The sequence below is a fragment of the Leopardus geoffroyi genome, chromosome A1 (genome assembly GCF_018350155.1).
Source record: "Leopardus geoffroyi isolate Oge1 chromosome A1, O.geoffroyi_Oge1_pat1.0, whole genome shotgun sequence".
In the NCBI taxonomy this organism is placed as follows: Eukaryota; Metazoa; Chordata; class Mammalia; order Carnivora; family Felidae; genus Leopardus; species Leopardus geoffroyi.
The window spans coordinates 99,093,317-99,118,157 of NC_059326.1; the positions used below are offsets into that span (position 1 = coordinate 99,093,317).

The 24,841-nt window shown below is 38.4% G+C and overlaps 1 protein-coding gene across 1 annotated transcript; it reads left to right on the top strand.

The window, feature by feature from the left end:
• The first annotated feature begins 6,001 nt into the window (after positions 1-6,001).
• LOC123602308 (protein FAM170A-like) lies at positions 6,002-21,327 on the top strand. Its single transcript, XM_045486798.1, has 6 exons — positions 6,002-6,246; positions 10,260-10,394; positions 15,017-15,151; positions 16,172-16,321; positions 17,322-18,349; positions 19,361-21,327. The coding sequence occupies exons 3-5, from the start codon at positions 15,085-15,087 to the stop codon at positions 17,999-18,001; spliced, it is 897 nt and encodes a 298-aa protein (XP_045342754.1). The 5' UTR covers positions 6,002-6,246; positions 10,260-10,394; positions 15,017-15,084; the 3' UTR covers positions 18,002-18,349; positions 19,361-21,327.
• Positions 21,328-24,841: the final 3,514 nt, after the last annotated feature.

Genomic DNA, 24,841 nt, shown 5'->3' on the forward strand with positions numbered 1-24,841 from the left:
ATGGCTGTAGTAAGCTTACAGTGTATTAAGAGCAGCATTCAAAACAAAATACAGCCTCTCCTAGTTTAAGGAAAAACTAATTTCATTTCATGTTAATTTAGCAGAAAGACTTTTTCCATACTCACAAAGTTCTATGACCAAGCAGATTGCTTAACTGTCTGAAGCATTCTTAACCTTTCTCTTTATATATTATGAGTCCGATCCATTCTTTTGTGAGAAGAGATTATGGATGTAAATGAGTTTTAAAGTTAAAATATTCTCTGTTGGAATAGATATGTTTTATTAGAAGAAACATTGTTTCGCCAGCTAATTTAAGTCAGGTAATTAAAGCCAGAGAAAACCGCAATGCACTTCTGATTATCTGAATTTATTCATTATTTTTCATTTATAGATTTATTATTTTTTTGCAATAAATCTAAAAGGTCTAACTGTTCCTGATATTAGAGTTAGAGCAATTAAGAAGGTAGGTCACAGGGGCGCCTGGGTGGCTTAGTTAAGCATCTGACTTCAGCTCAGGTCATGATCTCATAGCTTGTGAGTTTGAGCCCCATGTCAGGCTCTGTGCTGACAGCTCAGAGCCTGGAGACTGCTTGAGACTCTGTGTCTCTCTCTCTGGCCCTCTTCTGCTGGCGCTCTGTCTCTGTTTCTCAAAAATAAATAAATGTTTAAAAAAATAATAAAAAAGAAAAGCTAGATCATAGTTCCAGCTCTTATAAGGTTTACATTTTGCTGGATAATCTTGAGGATATATTTTCCCATTAAAAGTTCAGTAGGAGTAAATTTAGCCTTGACTCACCCAACTCTGTATAATTCTGGCTGTCCATTTAAAAGAATTTGTGCCATGGCCTGAATTACTATTAAATGTTACAGGGCCTATGTAAACAAACAAACAAACAAACAAACAAACATTGTTGACCTGTGAGACTGTCTTCAGGACAGGTACATCATGGGTTGCCAGTTACATAATTATATGCATTTCACTCTCATTGGATCATGTACCAGATTAAGTAGATTAGCAATGTTACTGAATGTGTTTGCTGTTCCTTTGTTGATTAGTTTTTGTTGAAATCTTCCATAATTGTTATCCATTATCACACAAATTCTGTCTTGTATTTATAAGAGCACAGTCACATAAAAGTGTTTTTTAGGAGTATTATATTCCTTTAAAACTTGGAAACTTTGAATGATATTATTATTAAGCAAAAGTACTTTGAAAAGAGGAAGTACTCAGAGAAAGGAATGCTAAAGGAATTATCCAGTTTGCAAACTTTTTTCCCCAGATTTACATTTTCTTTAACCTTTAGGGTGAGCTTAGTATAAGTAATACATATTAAAATGGGACCTCAAAAGTTCTTAAAAATTATGTTTTAAAATTATTCAAAATTACTCAAATGTAACCATTTTCCACATTTGTTGGATATCAAACTAGTTGAATACCCTCATTTATACCTGTATACAAGTAGATCAGTAGATGGATGGATGCATAAATGAATGAATGGATGGATGGATGGATGGATGGATGGAAAGAGGAACAAGTTATTTTGCAGAAAACGAATTATACTATCGTTATTAAAATATTAAATTAGGTATACTTGAACTTATCAAAAATGAAATACGAATGAAGCTAACAATGTTGAACTGTGAATGTTTCATAAACACAAATGTAGTAATATTTAAAATACCCCTATGACTAAGAATAAAGACTTTAAAAATGTTGAGATAGGTATGAATTTAAGTTTCTCTCTTAGATAGTATCCATTTAATCCTGCCATTAAAGAAAGAAGTAGCCCATCTGTACTCCCCTTTTCTCTCTCTGTTTTTTAGATTTTGTAGCTATTTCTGTTCTGCATTCTCTTCTGTAACTGTAATCTTTGCACTTGCTTTATTTTATTTTTATACTTCAATGGATTCATTGCTCTTCCCCAAACCATTATACCATATCCATTGTATTTGGGGGACTTTAAAATGTCATCTCTGGGTTGGCTGGATTTCATCATCATATTAATTTTTTTTGTATGCCTTTTCAATTAAGGCTCATGGATGATATATTTTTGAGAATTCTATTGGCTCTTAAAATGTTATAATTACGTGTGGCTTTTTTTTTTTTTTTTTTTTTTTTTTTTTACTTGCAAGAAGACAGTGAACACTCACTACCATGTGAGAGATGTACACACAGAAATTCCTCAATTGGGAGACTTAAAGTTGACCAAGCAACCATATACTGTACTAACTACAGTAACAGTGAAGCCCCAGATGTTGTATGAGTTTTCAAGAGTGAGAAGAGTTTGGGCACAAGCACAGAGATCAGACACAATCGTGCAGAGTTACCATCGAAATTTGGACAGTCTGGGAGCACATGGTAAGACACCACTGGGTGACAGGAAGTCAGGGGCAGGCTCTTGACAGCCCTGAAACCCAAACTTTATTCAGAAGGAATAGTATAGTAAAACTATTATTTTCATATAGTTCTCACCCCACTCCTGTCCCCACCCTCAGTTGTTTACTGTCAAAATTCTCCTGTCTTTTGGCATGGAGTATTCCATTTGTCCTTTTCTCACGGCATTGGAGTTGGCTCTATCACAGAGCTGACTTTTCCAGGCATGGCTCTTAACAGCACTCATCTTTCTGAAAAAAAAAAAAAAAAAAATTGATACACTTTTGACCATGTCTGCCAGTTGCTCTTGCACTTCAGAACAACTTGGCTACAAATACTATCACAGTTTCACACCTTCTTTCTTTCAGTATCTGGGGATACTCTTCTATTTTCAAGCAATAGGTGTCGCTCTATGGAATGGGGAAGCCAGCTTCCTGTTTACCCCTCTCAAGTGACTTGCTCCTTCTCTTAGAATACCTGAAGAATTTTGCTTGTTCCTTTTATCCTTTAAGATTATATATGTCTTTTATACATTCGTGTGTGTGTGTATGTATGTGTATATATTTATATACATATATATACATATGTATATGTATATATACATATATATGTACATAGATATACATATATATGTACATATAATATATATATGTACACATATATATACATATACATATATATACATATACATATATATATAACGGGGTTATAAATTCCTGTAAGGCTCTCAATTGTTTTTTTTTTGTTTTTTTTTTTTTTTTGGAAAAAATGTATACTCTTCCTTTGTGGTTCCATTCTTTCTGTATTCTAGGGATATTTTACTGTATTATATCTTGAATAACTGTCTGCTTTATTTGTTAACCTCTTTATAATTATGTATCATCATTTAGCCTTTTTATATCCATTGTCTTCTAGTTAATTACCTATTTCTCTCTTCCCTTTACACTTAAGTCAAGATGCCAGTTTTTCAATTTAAAACCTTATTTCTTTCTGTTTCTCCTTTGTTTACTTACCCTGTTTTGACCTTGTTTAGAGTCTTTGTTTCTTCCTCAGCTCTGAATTCTCCATTTTTATATCTTTGCATTGACAATGACATCTTGTCTTAGAGCTCTCGTTTTATTAAATCTAGTTGTTTAAATTCTACAGCATGGAGAAATCTCTTGTAATTCTTCTTCTGTTCCTTGGGTTATGTTTAATGTCCCACTTGGGGTTGTTCCTATATTTTGTCCTGCTTTGTTTTACTCAATAGATATCCACTGTTGGTGTGTCTTTTTTTTTCCCCTATTGTTCTTGTTTCATTTAGGGTTTGTATTCTTGCCTCACTATATTTTACTTTAGGTGAATTTACTCTCACATGCTTTGTTTTTTTCTTTCTCTGATAGCTGAAATATTCATTCTCCCTGCCCCTGGAAGAAAATGTCAAACCCCTCCCACCACCCATCCCTAGAACCTCTGAATCGGTTACTCCAAGTGTCAAAAGAGCCTTTGTAGAAGGGATTAAATTAAAGGTTTTGAAATGGGAAGGTATTCTGGATAACCTGTGTGGGACTCATGTAATCACAAGAATCATTAGTAGAGGGAGGTGGAAGAGTGATAGAACAGAAATGAGACAGTGGAAACATATTGAAGTGCTATATTTTCTTTTTAAATAATTATTTATTTTTCAGAGAGAGAGAGAGAGAGAGAGAGAGACAGAGCACAAGCAGGGGAGGAGCAGAGAGAGAGGGAGACAGATTCTGAAGCAGGCTCCAAGCTCTGAGCTGTCAGCACAGATCCCTATGTGGGGCTTGAAATCACAGACCAGGAGATCATGACCTGAGCGAAAGTCAGATGCTTAACTGACTGAGCCACCCAGGTACGTGGTGTGTTTTGAAGATGAAGGGAGGGAGCAAGATCCAAAGAATTCAGGCAACTTCTAAAGCCCGGAGGAGAAAAGAGAGCAGATTCTCCCCTGGAGCCTCCAGACAGAACCGAAAACCTTGATTTCAGGATGTAAGGCCCATATTGAACTTCTGTCCTCCAGAACTGTAAGATAATACATTTGTATTTTAAGCCACCAGGTTTGTGGTAATTTGCTGTAGCAGCAAAAGGAAACTAATACAGTAAAGAATCTTCAGAACAATTCTTTCTCTTGGATCTAGACATAATCTGAGACATTTTACTTTTGGGTGAAATTACTCTTTTTTTTTCTTCCAAAAAGTATTGACTGTTGAGTTCATAATTCTGCTTAGTAACTAGTCTGGTTAAGGAAGTACTTGTGATAATTTGATTGCATTATATTTTCTTTTTATCTCTGATCACATTCTTCCCTGTAGTCATATATTTTAAGGGGCATGACTTATACCCTTGGAAATTAATTCTGTCACATGTACCTATCATACTTTGCTTGCCCTTTCTTCTTGAGTTGGAAACTAAAGTAAACAAAAATTAGCGCTCCCTGCTGGTATATATAGTGCCATGAGTATCGCTCTTGTAATGACCTCTTTATGGCATGAAATTGTAGGCTTGTGGAGTAAATGCTTATTTAATTTTACAAAATATTGACTAATAGTTCTTCACCATGGCTACATAAGTCATTTTAGATCATGAGGATTCCTTTTTTTTACCCATATCTTTATAATCATTTTTTTACCAATTTTTTTACTATTTTTTTACCAATATGATACATGTAAAATAGTATCTAATTTTTGTTTTGCTAACAAGGCTGAGCATTTCTTGATAAATGTGCCTGCCATTCAGTGGCTGTGAGAGGCTGAGCCCCTGGTGAGTGAGGGGAATGTGCAGAGGCAGTGCCTACTGGGACCAAAGACAGAAGGAGGCCATAGATTATGGCCTGGTTTTAGTCCAGCTGCTGAGGTGGAAGTAAATACAGATTGCCCCTAAGGGAGGGGGTGTATGCAGTGGTAGATGGGAGATAGGATGGAGCTAACCACAGAGTTCAAACCCTATACAGAGCCCCGCTCCTTCCAGAGGACATACCTGGGGCCTGGAACAGTAGCCTGTAGAATGAGACCTTCATGCTTGAGAACAAGCTTCATTATGTGGTCCAGGGAATGTAAATGTAATCCAAGGGCTTAACTTTCCCCAAATCTCTTGGGAAATAATTAGAAAAAAAGAGTAGCAAAAGAGACAACGGCTTGTTGTCAAAATACATAAGACTATTCCCAGGAGTGGGGAATGTCAATATATTTTAGGGTTGTATAGGATTATGAGATGTCCTCAACTGCATATGTATATACCAACATATACCTTACATATAACCATTTCACATAAGTTAAATAGTACTGCTAATAAGATCTAATGTCAACTCTTTTCTACCATTCAGACCTAGTTCTCTCAGGTACGGTTTTAATATCTTCTACATGGGGAGATTTAGTAATGCGGTTACTGTAGATACATAAAAGAATGTTCTTTGTTTGATCCAAGTCATGTCTAGGTTTGATATCAAGTGCAAAGTTCACAAATGCAAGTCACTGATGGGGTTTTCGCTGGGGGGAAAGCAATTGCTCTAGTCAGTGGGTCATGGCACTCCTTCTGTCCTGTGAGTACCAGCTGTGTCCCTGGGGTGCACTGATGTAACGCATAGGTCACAGAATTCTGATGCTGACTTGCATCATAATAGTCCTGATGGTGTACTGAGCACTGGTCAAGACAGTGATTTAGTGAGGAGGTAACTTCTCAAGTGAGTTGTTGTTCTTGAATGTACTGATTTGATTCTCTGTTATTTTCCACTGACTCTCTGAGAGCAGAGTTTCAGGGAGAAAGGTATTGATTTGAGTCACTCTGAAGAGGTGAACCATGAAGCAGAAACAAAAAAGGAAACATCTGGAAAGTACATACTTTCCCGAAACTTCCAAGAAGTCAAGAGGTATGTGTTAAGCTTCTTCTCTGAGCATAGGATACCATGGAATTGCCTCTTTAAAAAAAAAAAAAAAAAAAAAAAAAAAAAAAGGAGAAGGGTACCTGGGTGGCTCAGTCAGTTAAGTGTCCAACTCTTGATTTTGGCTCATGTCATGATCTCACAGTTCATGAGTTCAAGCCCCACATTGGGCTCACTGCTGAGGCTTCTTGGGATTCTCTCCCTCTCCCTCTCTCTCAAAATAAATAAACTTAAAAAAATAGGGAGAGAGTATCCCTAGCTGTGGCAAGGGAGAGGAGGAGGGATGGGTAGGAGAGGGATGTGTATATGCTGGTTTTTCTGAGGCCACAGGTCATCTGAGAGTAAAGAGAAAGTTCAAATGGCCAAGTCCTTGTCTCTGCAGCTTAAGATCTGTACTGTTTATACCATGTCACTCACTGTGTCACAGGCGTAGTGGTTGAGTAGTACAGTTTTACTTAAAAAATCGTATTTTCCTTTATTTGATTTTTGCCTAAGGGCATTGGGTAAGTATATGATGTTATTATGAGTCTTCTAATAGTCCTTTCTTCTGTTAATGAAGAAGAAAATGTGGCTCATAAAAGTGAGAAAAAAATTAAAACATTTAAAACTGGTTGTAGAGGGATGAGAATTTAAAGTCATAATTTATTTATTCAGAAGCAAAAAAGAATTGTTTTCCTTCAGACTATGAAAATGTAAATGTGGGGCTCCTATGTGAAATGCAAGAAAAAGGCAGAATACACACACATATACCACTGTTTAGCCGTAATGGTTGAACTGAGGAGAAAGTTTGTGGTTTTCTCCTGAAAAAAAAAAAAAAAAAAATGGGAAACTGAAATAATTCTGGTTACCATGGAGATTAACAGTAAACAAGTAACTTCTCTGAGGAAAGACCATTGTTCAAGGGAGTGGGGGTGGGGGACAGTTGAGAGCCAACCCCAAAGTTCCAAGTGGCAGTTGTTACTCCTGAAGAGAACTTGGCACTTCCAACAGTGTTTGGGGTTTCTGGGGAGAGAGGGCTAGAAAGTGAGTCATGTCTACCTACAATAAAATGAGTGTATGTTGAGAGATGTTATTAAGTGTAAACTATGAGAGCTGTAAAATGTGCACTCACAACCATGTGTTCACATATACACACATGTAGAATGTAAATAAGCCAGGAAAATGTAGATACTAATATCACATATGCTTGGTATGTACTATGTACTATGTACTAGGTGCATTTATTTGCCCCTCAAGAACACGTTACATTTCTACTTTGGCCTTTGTAACTCATACACAAACGCATCTATTTCTTACTTATTTAATAATTCAGGGTATATGAGGAGGAGTGGGTCAAGCCTCCTGGGCTGATGGAAACTTTGCTATCATTAACATGCAGTTTTCCAATAGACCCTGGGTTATCAACATGCTCATCAGCTAGAAAAGGAAAGAGCTCAGAGAGACACAGAGGAGGTCTTTATGATTCTGGTTGGAAGTGGCACATGCCATTTCCACTCATTTCTATTGTGAAAAACATAATCACGTGGTCAGAACTACCACAAGAGAAGTTGACAAATATAATTTAGTAGTATGTCCAGGTCGAAAGGAGACAGCTTATAGTCTCTGCTCCATTTACAAAGAGTGCCCTTATATAAACCCAACCAATCATGATATAAATACAATAAATGAGCTACATTTTGCTATCCATGAAAATGGAGTCCATGTTTGTTCACAAAACATGTCACATGGTAGACTCTTCTTGTTTGTTTAATGGATGGATAAATGTACAAACAGCAAACGTGGACTACATCTCTATTATTTTCATGCAATTTCTCAGCATATATGAATTTAAAAGTTCTGCATCATGGACACAAGGGAATGGCCCCAACTCAAGACCAGATAGCAAGGGGAGATTCTTCCTCTTCAGATTACTTCTCCTGCATCTCTTCAGAAAACACGTTTGCTGGTGCTGGTAAGGAGAGTGTATTGAATAAATTGGGATCTAGGCTGAGGCCAGAGATAAACTGGGTGATTCTGCCCATTAGTTGATACACGGCTCCCTAGTACAGAAACAAACTCACAATGTGTCTTCATCTTCTTCCATGATCAACTGTGGAAGCCATCAGTTGCAAGAGAAAAATACTTAAGAGGATTAGAATAAGCCCCAAAAGATCAGTGGAGAGTGGTGTTTTATTTGAGAAATGGTGGGAGAGTGTTGGGTATGAGAATTTTACTAGAGAAACGTGGAAGAGAATGTCACTATGAGCCAGCAAAGCATATATGTTATCAGGAAGGTGTGAAATTACTCAAAGCTTGAAATGGAAGAGGTAGGATCCTTGAGATCTGGACTTGAGGTAGACTTCAGAGACATCCAGTCTAAGACCTGTCCCTTTCATGTATTTTTATAGCCAGTGTTCTCACACTTATCACCATATACACTTTTTGCACTCCTTATTCCCATCATTCATTTCTTTATAATCTTCCATATGTGTCTAAATTCTCTATGCCATATTTTTGTCCCTACCATACAAACAGTGGTAATTTCTCTGACTTCTAGAACCCTAGATTCGTTATCCGTGTTTTTTTTTTAATTTCATTTAAATAGTAGTACACAATTTATAGTTTGTGTCTGATTCCTTTAACTCATCATATCTGTGAAATTTATCTATGTTCTGTGTGTCAGATACATACATACATATATATATACATATATATATATACACACAAACACATATTTTATGAATATAAGTAATTTCTTTATTGATTATGTTTTTCTGAGTATTTGGGTTGTTTTTAATATGGGGCTATTCTAAAAAGTGATGTTTGAATATTCTATTACATGCATTTTGCTATCTGACATATTTCTGTTTGGAGAATGCTTTAGTTAAATTGTTAGGTGGTAGTTTTCAGATTTTATCTTAATCCCTTAGACATGAGTCTTTTATGCCTTTATTTTCTTATGCAGTCACATGTCACTGTACACTTAACCTTCCACATCCTCCTCTATACCCCCATTTAATTTGGATCTTCACATAGTCTCAAAGCTCATATATTCTTTCTCTTACAATTTTGATTTTTACACCTTCTAATGTTCTTTCATTAATTCTTTAGATTTCACAAATCAACTAATTCTGTGAGTCTTAAAGAGAATATTCCTAATCATTACCTTATACATCTGAATCATAACAGCATATACACACTCAAACATGTAATCATGGGACATGCAATCTACACACATAGATATTAGCTGAACTGAAACAGACACGAAGCATACCTACTGTTCTCATTCACGCAAAATTCACCCCGTATTCAGATTCACAAACACCAAATCAATCATATATTAAGCATCAGTCCTGTCTTAAGCAACATGTTAGGAACTTATACACACAAATCACATTGCATCCATCACAACAGTTTGCTACAATATGTGCATTATATACATAGCAGACACATCCATAAGGGATGATAACCGTTTTTTTTTTTTTTTAATGTTTATTTATTTTAGAGAGACAGAGCACAAGTCAGGGAGAGGCAGAGAGAGAGGGAGACACAGAATTAGAAGTAGGCTCTAGGCTCTGAGCTGTTAGCACAGAACCTGATTCAGGGCTCCAACTCACAAACTGTGAGATCATGACCTAAGCCGAAGTTGGATGCATAACTGACTGAGCCACCAAGGCGCCTCAGAGGAACGATCATAATCTTAAACTATTAGTGAGCAGTGAGCTTGGTTAACTCGGAAACAGAGACACTGGTATAATAATAAAAAATATGTTCTTCAAAAATAAAAATTCATCAATTGTTTCATTTGAGGTTATAAATCTCTAGGATGTTGAATGCGGAGGGTCAAAGAGTATCAAATGTAAAGGAAAGCAAATGGTACCAAAAATCCTAACCAGGGTGAATGGATATGAGGAGCCATAGTAGCAAGATCCAGATAGAAGAATGGAATGCTGAAGTACTGTTCAGGACAAAATAAGTATTTCCCCAGGAGGGTGCTGGCAGTGTGGAGAGTAGGTTAGGGAGAAGACAAGTCACACAAATATGATCCACCACCTGAGTACTCTTTGGAAGACAGTACTCTGGTCTCTGAGGCAAAAGATGGACACTCTGAATTGAAATACTTCTCCTGTAACTCCTCCTTTCACCATCACCCATATGTTGGTAAGGAGAAAGAAAGGGCATTTAAAGTGTAGGCAGATCAGTGGGAGTCTGAACAGACCTGTAGACGTCCAGCTCAGCATCTCTGCTCAGCCACTGGGGGAAAGGTACACATTGGGTCCAGTTATCATATTCTCCTCCTCTCTTATTTTGGAGTCTAGGTCTCTGTTTCTGTACCCTCAATAGGAATTCATTATATATAAACACTTTTCACTCGTAGAGGGTAGGAAGGTACTCTGTGCATTCATTTTGAGACAAACATCATTTATTGAGGGAAGAAGTAGAATCAAGGACACAGTATCCACAATTGCTGTGGTGTCCGTTAAGCCTACAAGTTAAGAATTAATATAAAATTAAACCATAGCTTGTAGCACTCTAGTAATTCATGACCACAGAAAATATAAAAGAGCCCTGCATCATTAGTTATCTATGTTAAAGAGTCCTATAGGTAATGAATTGCTGAACTTGAGCTCACAATCGAAAACTACAAAATATATACCTTCAAGGTAGATTCTGCAAACAACTGTGAACACCAAGTTTTAGCTTCAAAGTTCACTTAATTTAATAGTGCTTTAGGGGTGGTAAATAATGTTTAAAACTATTAAAGATGTAAAAACTGAAAACACTACCAAGAAAGAAGGTTTTTTAAAAAAGTGGTAGCTTTAGAAATGAGAAATAACATTTTAGAAATTATAAAAAATGTGGGATGAATTAAACATCAAATTTGACACAAATGAAAAGAAAATTTGTGACCCAGAGGATATAGCCAAGGAATTACCTACAAATAGAAATCAGAGAGATAAATAGATGGGAAGTGTGAGAGAGAGATTACAATAAATGAGGACAAAATGTGATAGTATGACATATCAAACCGAGGTTCATGAAGAGTAATATGAAGAAAGACAACATAAAGAGATAATGGTCAAGATTTTTTTCAGAAATGATGGAAGATACAAATCCTTAGAATCAGGAAACATTATTAGGAAGCTGATCACAGGAAAGGCAAAAATAAATCCAATCCTGAGTATACTAAAACAAACATTCACAACCTCAATAACAAAGACCTTAAAGCAACTAGAGAGAAGCACACAATACTTCAAAAGAACGGTGATTTGTCAGACAGTGTACATCTCAGCAGCGATTGTGAACACTGGAAGACAGTGTAAAATTATGTGCTGAAGGAAAAGAACAGTCATATCATAAAGAATAAGGAAGAAATAAAGACATTCTTCAGGTAAAAAGTGTAAAAAATAAAATATAAAAAAGTTAAAAGCACAGAATCTATTCAGAAAGAAGGAATAGAACACAGGAACAAAAGGTGAGCTGAGGAGTTGGTAAGTCTGTGATTGAATGTAAATAGGCTTGATAATTAATACACCCAGACTGGTAATCATGAATTCAGAGATGGTCAACAAAACGGGTATACCTGAAGTATTAGATGATAGTCACACGTAACATGACTGGGAGTTCAAGTATTCGAAGCTGCGCATTTTACACAGAGTGGGCAGCACCATTGACTCACATAAGCAACTCGCCCTCAGAAAAGAAAGGAAATTGGGTAAATAGAGCCTGCCCATTTTGAAAGCTCCCAGTGAATATGGAGGTCCTTAGTTTAAGGTAATATATTTGTTATCAGCTATCAAATGCTATAACATTATGACAAATCTAGTGGATTAAAGACAACAACACTTTATCCTGTTATTATAGAGGTCAGAAGTCTAAAATATGTCATATAGATCCACCCATCTAATCCAAAATAATCTTTCTACTTCAAAGTCCTTAATTTAATAACATTTGTCAAGTCCCTTGGGCCTTATAAGGTAACATTACAGGTTCTGGGGATAGGTTATGGGCATCTTTGGCTAAGGTATTATTCAGCCTGTAACCACTAAAATGAAAATGTGTTACACGCAAAGATGTGAATAGGTTAACAACGAAAATGAAAATGTGTTACATGCAATGGCAGATGTAGAGTCAGGTAAACAAATATTAAAATATATTGACTACACTCTGTCATAGCACAGTTCCCGGACACATTGTCGGGGTCTCCATGAAGACAATAAACGTATATCTACCTGACTATCAACACTTGAACATTTTTAAAAAAATTTTTGAGTACTTATATTCTGGAGCTTTGGCCAGAAAAAAGACTCTGTTCTCCATGCAGTATTCTCCATACGTGGCACACGTATGTCTGAGTTAGAAACCCAAATGAACTGAGTGTATGAATGATTGGATATATCTCTTTAACTTGGATGCCCTTTAACAGAAATCTTAAACAAGCAAAAGGAAACTACACTGATTGGTCCTATTCCCAGGCACGAAGAAAACAATCTCATTTTATCAAACTGTTCATTCTCTGTCTCTGACAATAAGAATACTCGTAAGTAGAGATGTCTGGACTGGAGGTAGGGAGTGGCAGAGAAAGTAAGCACGGCGTTTGCTGTCTACAAACTGGTATCAGCTGATCCAAGTCTATGTCTGGACTACAGTGAGAATGCAAGGTGTCTTCCCCCTTGGGGGATACTCATTTGCAGCCATATAAAATAAAACAGAGATTCGAGGGAAATATCAAAAAGGACAAATAGCCCAAAGTGCAAGGATATCAGAACAGAACCATGTTTGCAAAGATGGAGGCTAGGGAAATGTCAGACATCTCTGAGAAATGGCAAGATAAACTCAGTCTGAACCTGGGAAGATGAACTCGGTTGGTCATAATGTGGGCAGAGTTCTGACAACCAGTGTGAAATGGGCCAGCAAGGACCAGAGAGAGTATCTAAGGAGGAACCACTAGATTTTCCTTTTTTTCTTTGAGAGGAGTAAACTCCTTAGCATATGTCCTCTAATGGGTAAAGATGGGACAGAGATTTGAAAAGAATCCTTAAATTTTATCTCTAACAACCTCCTACCCCTGTAAACACACAGGAATCTTTATTCCATCACACCCACAACTAGACTCATCACCGTGTGCCCTCACATTTACACGTATTAACACTCATCCTTTCATTCCCCGTTCTCTGCTCCCAATTGTTTACACTCCCAGACACTCTCATAAGCTCAGATCCTCACATAGTAAACCTTCACGTCTCATTTTGCAGCATTTGTATTCTTCACGTTTGCTTTCTCTAACCTCATTCCTTAGATACTGTAATCTCTAACTCACACAGATAATCTCACTCTTGTAGAACTTCGTATTGCACAGTAATGCATGAAGCCAACACAATCATATATCATCTTCTAAAACTTTTCTGTTCCTAGTCCCTTGGGTTCCTCATGCAATTCCACAATCTGGGAGCTCATATGAGGTCTCCCATGTATCCTTCACATGGTTAGTCTTCCAACACTTTCTCGGTGTCACCAGATCTCACAGAATCACCCAGGTTCATATAGTCTGTCATAAACCAACAGATATTATGTAACTACTTGAACTTCAATAGTATATGTCACACAGATCACTCATGATACAGGGAAGATGTACTGGCTGTACCTATACAGAATTATGCTGCATATCACCCAACACATCATACTCAATGCCACCTTCACATTCAATGTCCGTGTCACCCCTACACTGTCTACATAAAATCATTGAAGAAACCTGACAGACACATGCACACATCAGACTGTACTCATCAAACCTGGTACACATACGAACTCTCTGAAAGATATACCACCTCCACTGACTTGTCTCATCCTTACACCAACATGACCTACCAGTCATCCAAGAGACAAAATGGGTGTATTTTGTGAGGTAAAAACTGGGGTCCAGGCTTAACTGAAGTTTTTAAACATAAGAGACTTAATCCTGAGTTACTTTATCAGGAACAAAAATTCACCTATTACTGAAAGTCCATGGAAATGTAGGAGGAAGGAAAACAAACTGGCGACTTCCATGATGTGTTTAAAGTCATGGTAGAGATAGAGGTGATCCAAGAAATATGCATATTTTAGTAGGAAAATAACCAACAACCTAGAATTTACCTGTAGATTGGGAAGATTTAAAGGTAGGGTATGAGTTTGGTAAGTATAGGTGCAAAAATTGATCAGAACAATGTGTGGGGCATGTGAGAAAAGTGACACCAGTGACAGGGCCAAATGAGGGCCGAACCATTTAGCAGTCAGTAGCTGTTGACAGGGAGCTGTGTCCATTGTTGAGAGGTGTGGTCTGAAGTCCACCTTGGGGTTCCTACTGGAGTCTCCAGGTCCTGCATTGCATACCTGTTCAGCAGGGTCCTCATGTGAGGTTCCACAAGAGTAGATAACCTGGAAGGGGAGGATAAGGACCAGCAGTGGAAGTCAGTCAATTCTTTCCTGTAAATTCTAAACCTACCATGAAGCAGCAGGACTTATATATCATAAACCACAACTGTCAAACTGAGACCTTTACCTTATCATGTACCTGGAAAGAATTTGAGCTCGGATACACTCCAGAAAACAACATAGGGCACTCCTAGTTCATCAGATACTTCATTCCAACAAATATTTTTATATACCTTGATTTTAGGACTTTGAACAGAAACTAGACTATAATCTTCATGAAGATGAGTGCCATGTGTGTGATTCTATGTGGTATTTCTTGAATGTTTAGTGGAGGCAAAAAAATATCTGATTTTCCTTCTCTTCCCCAGAGGTCTTAAAATCAGGTGAAGACTCTTCACATTCTGGACCCTCTAGGTTGGTCCAGTTCCACAACCAGATGGCAAAGGTTTCAGGCTCAGAACAGATCTTCGGTGTCCCTTCTCCAGACAGGCCCGTTCACAGTGGTATGTGATGGGGGAGAGGAGGGGCTGGGGGGATTCAGGCATGGTGGTGAGGCAGCGTGTTAGTCAAAAATTAGAATTGAGCTCCTTTGCTCAGCAATGTCCATAGATGACCTCTTCTCTCAAGGACTGCCCAGGGTCTCTGTTTATAATTGTTAGGCAGAATATACCATTTCAGCATCCCTGTCTTCTTTGGAAGAAGCCCTTAATGGATCTGAGTGGGAAGATTAAAAATCTAAGAGAAATATAGAAATACATTTCCAGAAGAGGAGTCTGTGAAGTCTTAATTTGACCATCTCCAGCACCAGAGTTCCGAGGGAATCTTGAAAATCAATTTTATCTGTATATATATACATATCTTTGTATCTATGTTTCTCTCTTTCTCCCTCCCTCCCTCTCTCTGTCTCTCTCTCTCCATCCATCCATCCATCATCTATCTATCCTCACTATATGTGTGTGTAGATAGATATATATCCATATGTAAGTAGATGTAGATGCAGAGGTCTTCATACAACTTGTACCCCACATTCCTTAATTACACAATTTCCCATGAGGAAAACCAAGCTATTAATATCCAACTTAAGTGACTGCATACTGTTTTCCAGGAATGGTTCTTTCTAAGTGTTCAGTATTCTCTACACATCTCCAGAAATATCACATACGAGGTACTAAATATCATGGGCATCCACCATAAACACAATTTTAATAATTATTATTTACTTATATCTTAGAGTAAGTGAAGTTTTCAAAGGCCAATGCACCTTAAAGTTTTTGGGTTTCAAATGAGAAAGTCACCTTCATTTTAATGAGAGCAAATATCACGTTTGGTAATGATGTGTGGCTTCTAATGTCCACTCAATGTGTGTCTTTTGAATTGACAAACTCTGGAAAATGCCACGTCTCAATGTTTTGTTTGGTTTTGTTTGGTTTTGTTTGGTTTTGTTTGTTTTTATGACTCCACAAAATGCCACCTCAATGTTTTGAGTTTTTTGTGTGTTTCTTCGTGTTTATTCCATTCTCCAGAAGTCACAAAAGGTCAAGAGGATGTCCCTCCTGCTGAGTCATGTGTTGTGGTCCCTGCTTGCAATCAGGCAGCAGAAGAAAAGTCCTCTGTCTCAGAATACTTTTCCTGTGTTTCCTCTGTAGGCAAGCTCGCTCCTGTTGATGAGTGTGGTAAGAAAAACAAACAGGTGGGGTCTGAGTATGGAGAGGAGGTAAAACTGAGCTGCTTGGCCCAAGCCCTACTTGTTTAGTCTCCCCTCAAAAGCAGAAAAGGGTTTCAGGACGGAGGCATTGGGCTGAAGCCTCTGCAGAGGAACAGAGAGAGTCAGCGTCCCTTCAAAGATAAGACACAGCTCCTCATGTGAACACTGGGATGGGTCATGTAGAGCACAGTGCTGGTGTGGGCAGTTCATCGGAACCTTCCTCCTCAGAGGAGCATGAATTCATATGCTCACACACACTCACTCATCTGTATTCCTTCCTACCAGGTATGGTGCCATTTCTCCTTCCTTTTACTTTTTCTACCAAACTTACCTGCCTTCATTCCTCATTAACCTTCCTGTGTTCTAGTAACATGGTGTAGGTATGCCCCGGTACCTTCATTCCGACTCGCCCACTTACACACTAATCCTGTAAGTAATTTATGTTGCCTCACACAGATAACTTCTTTCAACTCCCTCATGCTAAGCCAAACTGCAGAAAATTCATAGACCCTGGAGGGAATGCACTTTCATATACTGCCTTTCTAATCTATATGCCACTTGACCCACAAAGACTTCGGCCCCTCATGGAGCCACACATTCTGAGAGCTCAGGTCACTTCTGCTAACACTCGATGTCATATCGACTCGCAGCAAGAATAGGCAACGCTCCTGCACTTGCTCACATTTAACGCACATGCGCACATTCATCCGCCGTCGCCTTTTACCAGTATCGAAAACACTCACCAGAGATGTCCCCAAACACACATACAACTCCGCTAGACACACCACACCCTCATTTCCCCAGGTGCACCTCAAGTAAAACATACCACTCCCAGAATTCTGCAGTGTAACATGTACATATGCTTCTGCTTCACATTTCCGCATGGGAATATTCTCCTGGCCATGTTAAGTCCTCCAGACATCACATACTTATTCTACTTATTTTATGTTTGGAATTTTCTTTCCTAGGAATCCATCAATTACATCAAGGTGTTTCTTGTCTTGGATACCAGTTGGAGACTTCCTCCCCCTTTCCACACATCTCCTTCCCATTCCATTTGGTCAGTGATACTAAGTCCTCTTTTACCTCAGAAGACATGAAAGAGGAAAGGCTCATGAAAATTTACTATATGCGTGTCCAGATGAAAAGGGGAGTGGCTGCCTTATGTGACGCAGAGGAAGGACTGGAGCCTCCCTCAGAGAAGACAAGAATAGAAGAAATGACCTTTCTTGAAAAGAGCCCTACACAAACCACCCTCTCTTATGTGGGTACGAAGGAACTCCTGACTGACAGTGAGTCCAACGAAGACCAAGAGGAACAGGAGGAGGTTGAGAGTCCAGCAGAACCTCCAGCTGTAGATGAGTGTTCCAGGGCCAAGACGCCCAAATGGCTGGTGTCCCAGGATAGTGGTGTCAGGTGCATGGGCTGCTGCCGGGTCTTCCCCACCTTAGAGGTCCTCCAGCAGCACGTGCAGCATGGGATCAGTGAGGGCTTTAGCTGCCGTACTTTCCATCTTACCTTGACTTGGCTGAAGAGCAAGAAGAGCAGGATAGAGAAGAAGAAGAGGAGGAAGAGGAAGCAAGTCAGGAAGATAATGTTCCAGTGCCAGAAAGGAAAGCATTTTGGCGTGAAATCTTCACGCCAATAAACAGACTATTTTTCAGCCCCTAAAAGAGAGGAAGTAGAGTAGGCCTTACTCTACTGAGGGGGCTTCATCTTCTCTAAACAGCCCTAATACCCACTGTTGTTTATTTACACCCACCCCCACCCTCACCACTATCACCACACCACCCACAGGAGCAGAGAACCATTTTCACTTTTACCCACTCCTCTCCCAAGGAGGAAGAAGAAGGGAGGTCACACCTTGCGGAACAGCAAGATGTTCTTGAGCCAACGAAAGAACAGTGAACACCAGTATATCATCGCCACCATTACAGTTGAGAAAAAAAAGACTCACTGGAAGGTGGCAACTGCTAGGGGCCAAATTGTAGAAGAGGTGAGGGTCCTTGGGGTAAGAGAGCACCTCAAGGGTATTTGGGATTCAGGGTTCTGAGAAAAGGTGGCAGCCAGCAGAGATGCCTCCCGAGGTTCTCCAGTAACTGTGATGATGAATTTCCTTCAGAAGAATATAGACTTGAAAGTGGAGTTAATTAGTGAGAATGCTTCCTTTTTATGCCCTTTGAGGAGACAGGAGTAAAGACAGACCAGTCTGGTAGTTCAGTAGGGCAGACAAGCCTGGGCCTATCATTCCTAGGTAAACCAGATGTCTTGGGAGTCACATCCACCCTAGATATATTCCTGGGCCTCTCTCCCTTTCAAGAGGCACAGGGCTTAGCAGGGACAAACATTGTCTCCTGGAGGAAGGGTTGGTACACAGGCCAGTCTCCCTAGGTGTGAGTGAGATCTCAGATGTCATATTGTAAGTTGCATACCCTGAGGAATCTGCTGGGGAGTTACAACCACTTGAGAGAAGCAACCAATGGAATCGTTTTTTTGTTGTTTTGTTGTTGCTATTTTACCTCTTTGGTATATACTATTTGCCTGTAGTTCTGGTTGCTTTCTCTCAAGTGTCAGATGCAACTGGAGGAGGAGAGGGATCGAGGGTACCCTTCTGCCAAGGATCCTTTCTGGAAGCTTTTAATGTGTTGCTTCCTGGAGGATCCTCATATTCTTTTATGAAAGTGCACAGTCCCCACATCTTGTTCTTTATTTTTGCTACAGCATCAAGTGCCTTGTTCTAAGGGATCTACAGAGGGGTTAAACATAGATGAAACTATAAAGACATTGCAAATCAGCTTCACACTACAACGAATGGGTGTATGTCTTTTTAGTTAATGGGACGAAGGAAGGGCTCATTTTCCATGCTCCAGAAATCAGTTAGACTGTAGCCTGGGAATGGCCCCAAATTTTCTGAATAATGTAGAGTGACTGAGGACTTATCACTAAAATAAGAAAAGCTGCCTTCCTCACTGAAGGGACCCTCTTCTCTGTTTTGGTTTTCTCACAGCAACACAGACCCATGGCCCAAAGATTTCAAGTGATGGTATCCAGTACCTTCCTACAGTCTGATGGGAGCACAAAAGTCCTCGTAAGCCCCATAGCAGGGAGGGCTGGCTGTAGATTGATGTCCCTGATCCTTTGCAGCTGCTCCCAAGTTACCCTGGCAAAATGTGGTGCCCGTGTCTGGAGAAAAAATCCACATGGACCTGTGAGGAGCCCGAGGAATACCAGGAATACTGTGCACTCAGGAGATCTGCAAGACAACTTTCCTGCCCCTGCCAGCCCACCTCACCCCTCCAGGAGTCCGATGCCATTGCAGACATCTGCAAGGTTGCCTTGTGGAGAAGAGGGCGATATCCCTAGAGAGATCGTAGTACTGTGGAAAGCACATTTCTCATACCTAGACCTTTCACCGGTGCAACAGAAGGTTGATGAGGACTTGGCAGGACTCCGGGGAGGAGATTGCTAACTTAACAGAAGGTTTAAAAGGATATGTCAATTTCTTTCCCAGTCTCAGTTCTACTTGTAGCTTCTCAGGTCCCTTTCATTTAGTGGAGGCTTGACCACCTGGCTTGTAGTCTTATTCTCTAGCCCAGCTGTTGCTCTTCAACCCACCAAATGTATTCCCCTCCTCCATACCTTCTATCCAGAATACATGTAGCAGAGCATGAACACTGATGGATACAGATGGTACAGATTGTCATCCATACCTTTTCACCCACACATTCCTACCAACGTAGTCTTTGTTAACAACTTGACTTATTTTTCGATATCTTTTTCTTTAAATGCACATATACCTTTCCCCTACCTTTCTCTAACATGCTCACCCACACAGTTATTTGCCTGGGGAGCCATTCTTATCATTGAGACAGGAAAAGCTAGTGTACAGACGAAACCAAAAGTAAAGAAAACCCACTCCTTGGCTTTCATGAGCTCGTGCACGTGTAGGTGTACACACACTTCTTACACGATCAAAGTAGGAAGGATGGAACGTATGACAAACATCAGAGACGATCAAGTATATGTACCCAAGGGTGTCCCAAAAGTCATAGCGCACTTTTCAAGCTTAATCATTTTAGAAACCTAAAAGCTACCAATTTTTGAACAATATAATTTGCATGTTGAATTATTTGCATGTCACTTAACACTGTAATTATACATTTTCAAAGATAAATTGTAATTTTTGTCATCTGCCATCTTCAGTCAGAAGGACAGATACACACAAAAAATGTTTTTAAAGCATTAGTGACAGTTCACAAAGCTATATAAGGGAAATTAATTTAGTTCAACTTTCAGATGGTGGTGTTTATAATTTGTAGCTTTTGCATTTCTGGTATTACTAAAGCTTAAAACTGACCTATGGCATTTGGGACACCTATATGTATATATACAGTATATCCAGGTGTGTATATATATATACATATATATACATATATATATACATATATATACATATATATATACATATCATATATACATGTATATATATATATATGATTATCTTGAAACTATTTTTATGTCTATTGCCCCTATGGATATGTACATATAAGAAGTGTGTGTGTACCCGTGTGTCATGGAAGGGGTGGATTATAGTTGCTTTTGCTTTCATCTGTGTAATTCTTTTTCCTGCTTCCTTTGATAAGAAGCTCTACTTTCTGGCCACAAATATATGGGCAAGTAAGTCAGACTAGTGAAGTGAAGTCCTTACTTCGCTACTTGGCTTCCATGATTCACCCTGGGAATAATCATCAGTCTGGGTTGTACTGATAGCTTGGAAAATTAAAATAGAGGAGCTGGAGACTGGGGCAATTGGTGGGGAGTTATCCTTTGTCTGCAACTCAAGGTCTATGAGCCTATATGACTAGACATGCTTCAATTCCTCCTTTTTAGAAGACCTGGCTGTGTTAACTATTAGTTTAATATGCTAAGCACCCCCACTAACCACTTCAATAAATTCTTGTTTTGTTTCCATTATCCTGAGTCAATTACTTTGTTACCTAATGTTTGTTACCTAATGATGCAAATCAACTTTAACATGATAATTTCTTCCATTATAATAGTTGAAATGATGTGGCCTAGAAATCAGTAATACATTATTATATTCCTCTGATTTTATATTTAAACAGTAAGAGATATGCTTATACTCAGTATGTACACTTGATTAATTAGAAAAGTGCATTACAAATATTTGGGTGTATAAACAAAATGATCGGGCTTCAAAATAGTCAAACTGGACTAGATTTCTTACTGCCACTTAACATATTTGTACACTGAGTCAGTGCTCTATTTTAAAAACTGGAGATCATAGTACCTCAAGTAATAGTAATTGTGAGGTGAGTAAGATACAGGTAAAAGCACCCAACTTAGTTACTCACAAATAAAATTTTATACATTTTTAGTAACTATTTTCTTTACCTTTATCAGTAGTTTTATATGTCTGGGTAGGAATTTTTTTATATATATTATTTTAGATATGCTGAGCTTCTTAAGAACTTTAGGTTTTTTTTTTGTTTGTTTGTTTTAGTTTAATGATTTATTTTTGTGAGAGAGAGCAGGGGAGGGGCACAGAGAGAGGGAGAGAATCTCAAGCAGGCTCCATGCTGTCAGCATAGAGCCCAACTTGGGGCTCAAACCCACAGACCATGAGATCATGACCTGAGCCGAAATAAAGAATCAGCCACCCAGGCGCACCTAAAAAATCTTTTAGTTTTGATATAAATACAAACTCACAAGAAGTTGCACAAACACTCCAAAGAGGTACCATGTACCTATCACCCTGCTTCCTTCAACATAATTGTAGTGCGTTACCAAACACAGGAAATTTATTGGAGCAATACAATAAACCATCCTGTAGACCTTCCTAAGATGTCACTATTTTTACATGCACTCATTTTTTGTATGTTTTTATATATAATTCTATGACATTTTATCCCTTGTATAGAATTATATACACATCATTGCAGTCAAGGTACAAAAATGCTGTGATACCACAAAGCACTTCTCTCAAGCTGGTCATAAAGGGCACACCTATTCTCCCTTCCCCCAACTTCTGACAGCCACCTATCTGTTCTCCATCTCTATAACTTATTTACCTCACAAATTTCATATAAATGGAATGGTACCATATGTAAACGTCAGAGATTGGCATTTCCAACTAAACATAATTTTCTTAAGATCCAGCCAAAATGTCTGAATACTTTGATACTTCATTACTTTTATTGCTGAGTAGTATTCCATCGAGCTATGTAGAGCCATTTAACGTGTCAAGTGTTCAAAGGTGCTTTCACGTTTGTGGTGATTATAAAGCTTCCGTGACGAAGGTTTTTAATGTAGACGTGAGTTTTCCCCATATAAATGCCTAAGAGTGTTATTATATTAGTATAATATATGACAAATATAGATGTAAATATTTTTAAACTATTTCAGTAGATATGCAGTGGTATTTTGTGTTTTTAATTTGTGTTTCCCTATGACTAGGGATGCTGCATGTCTTTTCAGGTACTTATCATTTGCAGTCTTTCTTTTGTGGATTGTGAGTATAAGCCTTTTACCTATTTTTATTTATTTATTTTTAATTATTTATGTTTATTTATTTTGAGGAAGAGAGAGTGCGCACAAGTGAGTGGGCAAGGGGCAGACAGGCAGAGAGAATCCCAAGCAGGCTCCGTGACACGGGCTCAACCCTATAAACTGTGAGATCATGACCTAAACCAAAATCAAGAGTTGGCCACTTAACCGGCTGAGCCACCCAGGTGCCCCCAGAATTCCAATTTTTATGAATCCAAATACTTCAGCTATTGTCTTTTATGGATAGTACCTTTGGTGTCATGTCTAAAAACTTGTTACCTAACTCCAGGTCCCAAAGATTTTCCCCTGTGTTTTCTTCTAAAAATTTTATACCTTGCCATTTTACATGTATATCTATGATCCATTTGAGTTAATTTTTGCGTGGAATGTGAGGGTTAGATGGATGATTATGGTCACTGTTGTACATTTTTTCCACCATCATTTTATATTAATATTGTAACTTTGGTCAAAAATCAGCTAGTCATATTTGTGTGGGGAACTATTTCCAAGTTCCCTATTTCAAGTCCCATCGATTTATATGTGTGTGTCTCTTTGATATTCCATGCTGTTTTGCTTGCTGTAGATATTGACTAATTATTAAAAATGGGTAGTGTGGTTCTTCCAATCGGTTGCTGCTTTTCCAATACTGTTTTAGCCATTCTAATTCCTTTGTGTTTCCACATAAATTTTAAGGTAAGCCTGTAAATATATACCCCAAAATCTTACTGGGATATTAATAAGGCTTACATTGAACCTCTACATCATTTTGTCAAGAACTGACATCTTAAATATGCCTGGCATTCCAAAGCATGGATATTATATGTTTCTCCATTTATTTAGGTCTTCTTTGATTTTTTTTTTTTTTTTATCAGTGCTTGTACTTTTCATTCTACAGACCCTGTGCAGGATTTACAAGATTGATTCACAAGCTTCTTGAATCTGTAAATTCTCCTTCTGGGACACCAGTGGCATAAATGTCAGAACTGTTGCTATTATCCCTGTTTGTCTGAGGCTCTGTTCATTCTTTTAACATTTTTTCATTCTTTTTTTTTTTTCATAATTGAATTTCTCTTTATCTACCTTCAGATTTGCTGAATCTTTCCTTTGTCATTGTGCTCTTTGGCCCAATTCATAATTTTTATTTATTTTTAAAAGTTTATTTATTTTGAGAGAAAGAGAGAGAGAGAATGCATGGGAGGGGCAGAGGGAGAGAAGAGAGAATTCCAAGCAGGCTCTGCGCTGACTGCAGAAATCAGCATGGGGCTCAGTCTCACAAACTGTGAGATCATGACCTGAGCTGAAATTAAGGGTCAGACACTTAATTGACTGTGCCAGCCAGGTGCCCCCCCATTCATAATTTTTAAGATGTAAGATATTGTAGGGGCGCCTGGGTGGCGCAGTCGGTTAAGCGTCCGACTTCAGCCAGGTCACGATCTCGCGGTCCGTGAGTTCGAGCCCCGCGTCAGGCTATGGGCTGATGGCTCAGAGCCTGGAGCCTGTTTCCGATTCTGTGTCTCCCTCTCTCTCTGCCCCTCCCCCGTTCATGCTCTGTCTCTCTCTGTCCCAAAAATAAATAAACGTTGAAAAAAAAAATTTTTTTTAAAAGATGTAAGATATTGTAATATTTAGTTCCAAAATTTCCAGTTGGCTCTTACTGCTTGTATATCTTTATAATATGCTCATTTTCCACTCATTTAAATTTGTTTATCTTTACCTCATTGACCACAGTTAATAGTAGCTGTGTTAAAGCTTTTTTTTTTTTTCTGAAACTTCCACCTGTGACATCATGAGATTGACATTTGTCAGTTATATATTACCCTGAGGGTTGATCATATTTTATGTTTCTTTGTTTTGGGGTAATTTAGAATTGTATCTGATACATTTTCAGTATTGAAGTGGAAGATTTTGAATGCTGTTAAAG